This window comes from Metschnikowia bicuspidata (genome assembly GCF_001664035.1).
Source record: "Metschnikowia bicuspidata var. bicuspidata NRRL YB-4993 chromosome Unknown METBIscaffold_2, whole genome shotgun sequence".
NCBI classification, from domain to species: domain Eukaryota; kingdom Fungi; phylum Ascomycota; class Pichiomycetes; order Serinales; family Metschnikowiaceae; genus Metschnikowia; species Metschnikowia bicuspidata.
This window is the reverse complement of record NW_017387732.1, coordinates 52,342-61,256: the sequence shown is the minus strand read 5'-3', so window position 1 is coordinate 61,256 and position 8,915 is coordinate 52,342. Positions and strand designations below refer to the sequence as shown.

Sequence of the window (8,915 nt, the reverse complement as noted above, 5' to 3'; positions counted from 1 at the left end):
TCGGGTTTGCCAGTTTTGTCGGGTTTGCCAGTTTTGTCGGGTTTGCCAGTTTTGTCGGGTTTGCCAGTTTTGTCGGGTTTGCCAGTTTTGTCGGGTTTGCCAGTTTTGTCGGGTTTGCGAATCTCGCCGGATTTGTTGGATTTGCTGGATTCGACGATTTTGCCGGTTTTGTCGGTCTTACCAGTTTTGGGCGCTGTTTCTGGCTGCCTTGGGCTGTTTTGGCGCTCTGTTTAGGGGCCCCTTGCAGTGGTTTTTGGGGCGGGTCTTTGGGATGAATATATGGGCCAGACGATGGAGCAGGCCTCGAGCACGGGATGGCCAGCGGGAATAAATAAGGTCCGGTGAAAAAAGAATTTGTCTGAATCACCACAGATTGGCACAAAAAAAAGACGATCACGGCTAATTGTATGTTAGCCAGCCCCACACTTTTGCAGTTGTTACTTGGTGGAGGGTTCATTGGACCCGCACGCTCCCTCGGGCCGCGGTCTGTGTGCAGGACCGCGCCCGCCATCCCGGGTGTGCACACACGTGGTTTGTTGGGCCCGGGGTGCCTGGGTCCGATACGAAGAGAAAGGCGGCGTGGCGCGGCCTACCCAATTCAGCGCCGGGGCCGTTTCTGTGTGGGGAGCCATACAATTTTTAGGCTTTCTTGGATTGGGTATTTTTTGGATTTCATTTGTTTTTGTTTTTTTTGTTTTCTTTATTTGTTTTTGATTGTTCTTTTTTATCTGTGGCTTTCTATTTGTTTTTTTTATTTGTTTTTTTTATTTGTTTTTTTTATTTGTTTTTTTTATTTGTTTTTTTTATTTGTGGCTATATCCAGTGGGCGGTTTATAGTTGGTTTGTAGCTGTTCGCGGCGGGCGGTGTTTGATGAAGTGGTTTTCGGGTTGTTCTGATGGACTGTTGCATGGCCTGTCTTCGGGAATGGGGGAGTGGCCTGTTGATGGTTTTTTCGCAGTACCATGACTGCCTTGTAAATGATACCGCGCACTGCGTGGGCTACTCCGTCGTGCCCAGTGAAGCATGGTGGTACGACTATGTGCAATCTGCCATCCGATTCGGGTACAACAAACTTGGAGCTCCGACTTCCCAATTGTCTGCGGGAGTGCTTGGAACCCAGCGTGATTCCATGGCGGGGTGTCCTCTTCACCCTGACGTTAGACTCGGATACGGATTTCGGAACGACACCTCGTTTACGTGTCGTTGTCCATTCTAGTCTGCGTTGTCTGTCCTAGTCTCTGTTGTCTTTTGTTGTCCTTCGCTGTCTGTCTTAGTCCTTCGTTGTCCTTCGTTGTCCTTCATTGTCCTTCATTATCCTTCATTATCCTTCATTATCCTTCATTATCCTTCGTTGTCTGTCCTAGTCTTCCTAGTCTGTCCCCCTCCGTCCGTCTTCCGTGACCAATAAGTACGTTTCTTCATCAAGCCCTTCTCTAGCAGGTTGCAGTGTGCCCCCCACAGTAGGCCCCAGCACCCGACTCGCGTCCCCACTTACTCATCGACTTTGTATGCGAGCGACCGCAAGAGCTCTTGTCTGGTCTCGGCGGCGGATCGCTCGGGCACAGACACGCCGCCCGGCAACCCCACGCCATTGCAAAACCTCACGATGCGCCGGACGTTTTCCTCCGAGGACTCCCGGCTGCCGTCCATTTCCACCACGTAGTCAAACTGACCATCCACCGGGTCCTCCGCGTCGTATGGCGCAAAGTTCCTGACGAACGAGTTCACAATCATCTTGGCCTTGCCGAAATCACTCTTGCTTTTGACCTGCGGATGGTTGTCGCCGCGCAGCGCTATCCGGCCTAGCACATGCCCACGCATCTGCTGGGCCAGGGTGCCTTTGGGTACGAAGAGGAGAGCCACGAGTGTGACGTTTTCCCCCTTGAAGTTCTCCACAATGTCCTTGCGGTGCATGTGCAAATGGTTGTTTCGGTCTAGCAAGACAGCATCCACGGAAGGGTCGCTCAAGGCAGAGGCGATCTCGCCGTAGAAGGCCGCTTTGGACTCGGACCTGTCGTTTTCAATGTGCACGAGCCCCGGGTACAACAGCCGCAACGTCCGGAAAACAGTGGACTTGCCACACCCCACGATGGAGATGGGCACAAAGAGAATCTTGGTCATGTGCGCCTGTTTTCGATGGCCCGAGGGCACCCCGCCATGTTCTTCCATCGCTCTACCGGCCGGTGCCCGATGCGCCCCGTACCTGCAGGACCGCTGCCATGGCGATCAGTCGAAGTAGATGAAGCCCTGTTGCTTTTCCATGTCGTGGTCCCAGCTGAAGACGTCCGCTGCATTGTTGAGGAGCTGGTGGTGCCCGTCACACACTTCTCCTTTTTCGTACAAAGCAGCAAGGTGCACATTGGACATTTTGGGCGCAATCGACTGGTCCACGGTGCCGACGGTGATATGGAGGTACGAGTTGGTGATGGGCGCTGCCTCGTGGCCCACTTTTGCCCCGTCTTCCTTCATCCTGTAGAGACTGGGAACAGCCACTTTCAACGCAACCAACGTCTTCTCGAACACCACGATTTTCTCGAGGCGCATATCTGTGTAGATGGGCACCGGCACCCGGGTGCCTGGAGCGGCGCTTTTGCGGTACACGTTTTTCGAGAAGAGTCTGCCCAAGTCTTGCCACGTGCTCTGGTACTTGGCCTTGTTGTTGCGGACGGCTTGCATATGGGCAAGCGTGACATGGAACTCGGGCTGGACTCGCCCGTTCTGCTTTATTGCTAGCCAAGTGGCATTGTCGGCAAGCACCCTGTCCAAGTGCGCCACGACGCTGTCGTGATCAACATCTATTCCATAGTAGATTGCGGTTCTCGAGGGCGCACTCACACGTTTTCTTGTTTTGGGCTGGTAACTCTTGGCTGCTGCGAAAGCACTCTGCCACTCGTCCTCGGAGAAGTCTTTGACTCTGAGATCAGGGTAAGCCCGTGTGAGTTCGTCGTAGATGATCCGGGCATTCTTCAACGACGAGTCTTCTCCCTCGACATCCAAATTGATCAAAAGGGAAAGCTCGCTGTCTGATCTGTCTAGACGCAGGCCCTCCACGACGCGGGGAAGCAAAGCCAAGTCTTCCTCGTCTTCCTTTAATTTAGGCGGCTGATATTTCTTGAGCGTGTCTAGCAACACCGAACGAGCAGCGGTAGGGGAGGATTTTGCTGCTATGGACTGATGGTTGTCGCCTCTCGCAAAGACGCGTTCTTCAAGAAGCTTGTACTTGCTTTGCGGCGACTCGTAGTTCAAGAAGTTCACGCCGATAAACTTGATCCCCACGTTAGGCATGATGTACCCGTCCTGCTTCAGGAAGATCTTGGTGAAGAACTCCTTGCGGTAGTTTTCTCGGTAGTTCATCCGGTCGAAAAACACCAATTTCTTCGAGCCCAAGAGCTCCAAGACCTTGTCGGTCACGTTCTGGCCCGAGGTGAAATCGTCGTTTTGCACGTGCTCCCAGTCGGCGCACATGTTGGCCAAGGTCATACAAGTCGTTGTCTTTCCACACCCGGGCGCGGCCATGGTCACCACGCAGTAAACGGTTTCTGTGGTGGAGATCAAGCGGTCAAATTTGGCCGCGATCTTCTCGTTGGCCTCCATTTGGTGTGGTTTGATCCCTGTGGGTTGGTCTGCCAAAAGGTCTTCCACAAACAACTTGCGGAGCTTGATGACCCCGATATTGGCTTCGAACTCCTCTCTTCGTTCGGGATACTTCTGGAAATACTCGCCCGCAAACTGCAAGTATGCAAAAGTGATCTTCCGGAATTTCGGGTACATGGACCTGATGTCGGCGAGCGGCCTGGTGTAGTCTTTCGGGTAGAATTTGAGAGTTGCCTCACGCAATTGCCGGTACAATGCGTAGGGTTGATCATACTTGTACTTGAAGAAGTAGTCGTCCCACGTAGACAGGTCTGCCATCTTCCGTTTGCATCTGACTACAAAGCCCTCCAACTCACGGCCGTTATAAGTGCCCACTTGATCCACGCTCTTGATAAAGTCCATGAGCTCATCGTACGTGGCATAGGACGTGTACTCCACCTCTCTGAAACCCCACGTCTTGCCAAACTCGGACACACGGTCCATGGCCGCAGTGGAGAAGTTGATCTCGTTGTGGTTGAGTCCGTGGAGGTAGAGCCCTGCAATCTTGTGCGGGTATTCTAAAATGTGCTCTTCGAATTCGTCGTCGCATAATTCGGCCACCGCAGTGACCTTCTGCTCGTATAACACTCGGGCGAGCTCCTCCGGCGTCTTGCCAATGGCAGCCAATTGCTTGTGGATAGCCTCGATTCCCTTTTTGTAATGCTTGCCCTGGGATTTGTACGTTTCCGTGTCGAGATCTCCCGTCATGTTTTTGGAGCACACGACAAGCGTGGAGTCCTCCAACCCAGCAAAGAAAATGATGCACCCGTTCTCCTTCGTAGACGCCACAAACGGCCCGCTGCACTCTTCTCTGAGTCTGCGGTCGCTCACAATATCAGCCTCGTTTACATTGAAAAACTTGTCGTAGCCGCGGGCAATAATCCGATCTTTGCTCGTGAACAAACCACGGGCCTTGCAGGGTAGTCTGTGCGCGTATTTGAGGTAGTGGTACTCAGGGAATTTCCAGCTATCGATAAAAAGCTGGCCCTGGGAGGTGGCCACTAGACACTCGGTCTTTGTGACGGCTCTTTTCATGGTTCCCTCAGCGACGCTTCCGTCTTTTTTTCTGGACTGGGAAGACATGGCGTTCAACTTGTCCATGAGATCCGGAAAGGATACTGCCAGAAACCCACGGCAATCATCTACACTTGAGGGGACGGTGGCTTCATTTCCAGGATTTTCTGGGGCGATTGGCATCTTGAAGTTCTGCGATCAATCGATTGGTCTTCTATATTTCAAGGCAGGCTCGATGAAATGAGTCCGAGTTGGCAGGACTTTTTTGTTTTGGGTGACAGAGGAAGTTCTTATCGTTCCAGACAGCCGTGGAGAAGTTCTGATTGTGTGGAGAACAGATACACGAAGATTTAGTACAAGACCGGCCCACTTGTTGATGGAAGCAAAGCACAGATGATTCTGCCCGATGCGCATCGACTACCGCGGAATAGACGGAGCCAGACCGGTCTTCCAATTTCGGACTACATGCTGAAAATTCGGCTGATTTGGCGGAGGGGGCTGCGGAAATACCCCAGAGACGCGAGCAAGCAAAACTCAAGAGTCTAGTCGAAAATTGCGCTGTTTTCAATACAGCGGGGTTTACTAATACGGCGGAATTTTCTGTCTGGACGCTTGGTACATTGCAACATAGTAGCCGGTTCGTCGCGCACTAATTAACTGGCAACCGTTCGGACGATGCAGAAGATGAGGAAAGCCCATGTTCTTTCTGGCTTTTTAAAAAAAGAGCCGGAAATGGCGGGCTGGCATGAAAACGATCATGCGTCCTCATTTTCTGTCGTAAGCCAAATGCATTGCAGGCCGAACCTCAGACGCTAGCCATCTTCAGGCGAACCCAAAACATTGCCCACTCTCAAACAAAAGAGCCCAAATCTTTTCTTGGAATCTATATAGCTCGGAACCCAATTCTTCTGTATATTTAACATATTTGTTTATTCATTTATCTCTGAATTCAATCTAGCTCTAGGATCAATGAGGTGTTTTCTGGGTGGGCGTGGCAGAGTGACCACGAGCTAATAGAAGACCTCTTGCTCTCATCGACAAGGCCATGTCTCAACGCTTATTATGACTTAAATTTTTTTGCCATTTCAAATGGCACTTGAGAAAACCAGTGCTTCTCGGCCTCATCCTTGTCTACCCGTCCGTTCCCCCGTTCATTGAATCGGGCCCCATACCAGGATAAGAATCCGGCGCACGTATGCACTCCTGGACTTCGAACGCACATACATACTAATCTCCATTTCTGGCCACCGGCTCGAACAAGCATCCGCGGGAACAAACCAAGTACGTTTCTCCTCCAATTCTCAAGCCGTGGAAATGCTAAATCTCGATGTTGATGTGGACGAGGCAGACGTGGCCGTGCTCTCGCAGCACCTATCCCGGACCAAAGAACTATTTTCCAGCATCAACAGCTCCCTTTTGACGATCACCTCCAAAACGCTGACGGCGTCCCGCAGCATCAGGCCCGTGTTTGCAGAAATCAATGCGCTCAACAAGAAAAAAAGCTCCATCGAAGAGGGGCTCGTGTTGCTCGAGGATGTCTCGAAGTACTCTGTGCGTGCGGCGGATGCCCAGCAGATTTTGGCGTCATCCATCGACGCCGTGGGCGTTGCCAAATACCTCCTTTGCTTGGAGCTGTCCAAGGCGCTTGCTCGGGAAATGAAGCAAAAGATCCGCGACTTTGACGGCGTGGTGATCGGCTTTGCCAACACCGTCGACAAGGCAGAGATCTCCATCGTGTCGTACTTTGCCAATCTTCTCAGCAAGATCGATCTCAGGGCCGGCGTTGTGCCAAGCATAGCCGACGCCGTCGGAATCTTGGCGTCTTTCGCGAAACTGGCCAACTTACGGACTGCCCACGAGACCTTGGAGCGGAGCATGGGTCTGCTCATGACCCTGCACTTGGCCCCGCTTGAGGCCGCGTGCTCCATACAAAAACGGTCTCCGAACGCGCCCTATGAAAGGGGCTCCTCGGGAATCACCGGTTTGGCTACTGAAATCCTTGTGTGTGTGGCGGGGTTGCGGGCCGTGTGCGACCAGCTCAATGTTCTGGGCTCTCCGGTCCCGGCCAACATTGTCACGGGATATATGGAGCTGCGGTTCTGCTCGGTGCTTTCCGCATACAACTCACAGCTAGCCGCCCAAGGCCTTGTGGGCCAGGACTTGGTGATGTTGGATGTCATCGACCAATTGGACACCTTGAACGCAGAGCTACACGTGCACAAGTTTGGCTTCGAGGATTCCCCGGCCACATCACGCGAGCTTCAGGCCTTGCTTGCGAAATGCCAGGGTTTATTTGCCGAATGGGCCAGGTACGTCGAGGCACGTGTGTTGCAGATCGATCGCCTCAACGAGCACAGCATTCCTGAGGTGGTCGTGGAGGTGATTTCCAAAGTCCGTCGGATCAGCGAATATGGCTCGCTCTTCACGCTCATGAAAAACAAGAAGTTGGGAAGCTGGCTCGACGTGAAGCCCCCGCTTCGTTTCATTGCCGTCTATACTTCCGTGGTGCAGGGTGCCGAGGCTCAGGCCAAAGACCACGCCGCGTTCTTGGTCTCGTCGTTCTTGCTGGATTTGATCGATGAATTGATGGTCAACATTGAGATCGGCTTGAAGGAGCAAGCCAGCGAAACCAGTTTGCGGAAGCTGTCGCAGGGGTTCATGCTCGTGAGGAACGTGGTCATGATCGAGACGATTGTCAATCGCCTGGAGCCGCTTTTCCTGAAGTTGGGCCCCATTGGGATGGAGAGATTGCAACGTCTAAAAAACCGGTTTTTGAAGGTTTTCCTCGATGACTGGAGCCATGCTTCCTACATCATCATCCGGGACATGACCCAGATCACAACTACCAATGCTCTACATGGCGGGCAGAACAGCACCAAGGAAAAAGAGCAAATCAAAGATCTTTTCCGCAACTTCAACGAGTCCTTCGAGGAGGCGCTCAAGCAATACGAAAAATTCCAGGTCCAGGAGAAGGAGTTGCGTTCGTACTTGAGCAGCGAAATCAAAAAGTTGATCATCAACGCCTACAACAAACTATATGACAAATACGGCACCGGTGAGTTTACGAAAAATCGGGCGAAATATATCAAGTACGATAAGATGCAGTTTGAAAGACTCTTGAATGAGCGATTATAGACGACAAGTGGGTGGGTCGTATTTGGACAGAGGTTGGGCTCGTGGACAATTAGGTGAAGTCTTTCTGCGGAGTCGGACCTCACGCGCGAAACTTGCGGTGTGACTTGTCATCTCTGTTATACGAAAACTTACGATCGATAAGAGAGAAGAAGCCTGTCTGAAGGATGTGTGAGAATGGAAATCGGTATTGAGTTCGCTTCAAAGTGGCACAACGTCGAGACACATATCACACAATATGCTTTCCCATCCACGCTCACCTCATGAAATCCTGCAAATTAGACTGGGGCGCGCAAACTTAATTTTTAGCTGAAGCGCGCGAGCTTCCAAAACAATCCTGTGAGGTTCAGATCTACACATCAGCCAGCGGGTCCTCTGAACTCCTTCCAGCCTAGACTAGCCGCCATAACATCTGGCGTGTGGGGGCAAATCACATGCGTTTGGGCAAACGGGAGAAAACTGCGTAATCCAATTGAAAAAAAAAAAGAAAAAGAGAACTGTGTGCAAATGCCATGCATTTTTTGTTCGTAACTCGTTGGGTTCGTATATGGTGATTCGACAAGGGAGTGATGTACCGGGAAAATTTTCTTACTTGTGGGGCTCGGCCATGCTGCCCGAAAATGCCGGGTGCGCTCCCTAAAAAAGTGGAGGTGTATCGACGTGTCATCGCACTGGTGCTGTCAGGGTGTGCATGTGCAAACGCTTGTGTCAGCATCCAGGTCACGGTTGCGCACGCCGCGAATGCAATCCAGCGCGGGAAGTGGGTTCCGGAAGCGCATGATCACGTGACATTCTTCTAAACGTGTGTATGGGGACAGCACAGTCCCAGGCACAGAGCTGGACAAAATCATGACTGTAGCAATAATGAACACGACACAAACATTTCGAAGCTCGCTGAATCACCTGACCAGGGCAATCTGAATAGGGGCCACATATGAAGAAGTGCTTGGCACGGAGAGGGAGTGCCAAGACATTTCTTGGCGGCCTGCATACGCGCCTCAGAAAAGTCTTGGCATTTCTTATACTTTGACGTCTTGACGTCTTATGCCATACTTCACATGCGGCATGCCCGGCAAGCGTTTCAGGCCAAAAATAGGACTCATACAAAACCTAGTCCATGTCCAGCCCCCCCCCC

General features: G+C 51.9%; 3 protein-coding genes across 3 annotated transcripts; 1 reads left to right on the top strand and 2 right to left on the bottom strand.

Annotated features, from left to right (window-relative positions):
- Positions 1–1,179: 1,179 nt before the first annotated feature.
- METBIDRAFT_229062 (uncharacterized protein) lies at positions 1,180–2,122 on the bottom strand (the record flags this gene model as incomplete). Its single annotated transcript, XM_018855218.1, has 1 exon — positions 1,180–2,122. One exon carries the CDS (start codon positions 2,120–2,122, stop codon positions 1,493–1,495), a length of 630 nt encoding a protein of 209 aa, XP_018712290.1. The 3' UTR covers positions 1,180–1,492.
- LIG1 (tRNA ligase) lies at positions 1,832–4,480 on the bottom strand. Its single transcript, XM_018855719.1, has one exon. It carries the CDS (start codon positions 4,340–4,342, stop codon positions 2,228–2,230), a length of 2,115 nt encoding a protein of 704 aa, XP_018712289.1. The 5' UTR covers positions 4,343–4,480; the 3' UTR covers positions 1,832–2,227.
- A 1,482-nt stretch (positions 4,481–5,962) lies between these two features.
- Positions 5,963–7,783, top strand: EXO70 (GTP-Rho binding exocyst subunit; the record flags this gene model as incomplete). Its single annotated transcript, XM_018857242.1, has 1 exon — positions 5,963–7,783. The coding sequence occupies one exon, from the start codon at positions 5,963–5,965 to the stop codon at positions 7,781–7,783; it is 1,821 nt and encodes a 606-aa protein (XP_018712288.1).
- Between the last annotated feature and the right edge of the window lie 1,132 nt (positions 7,784–8,915).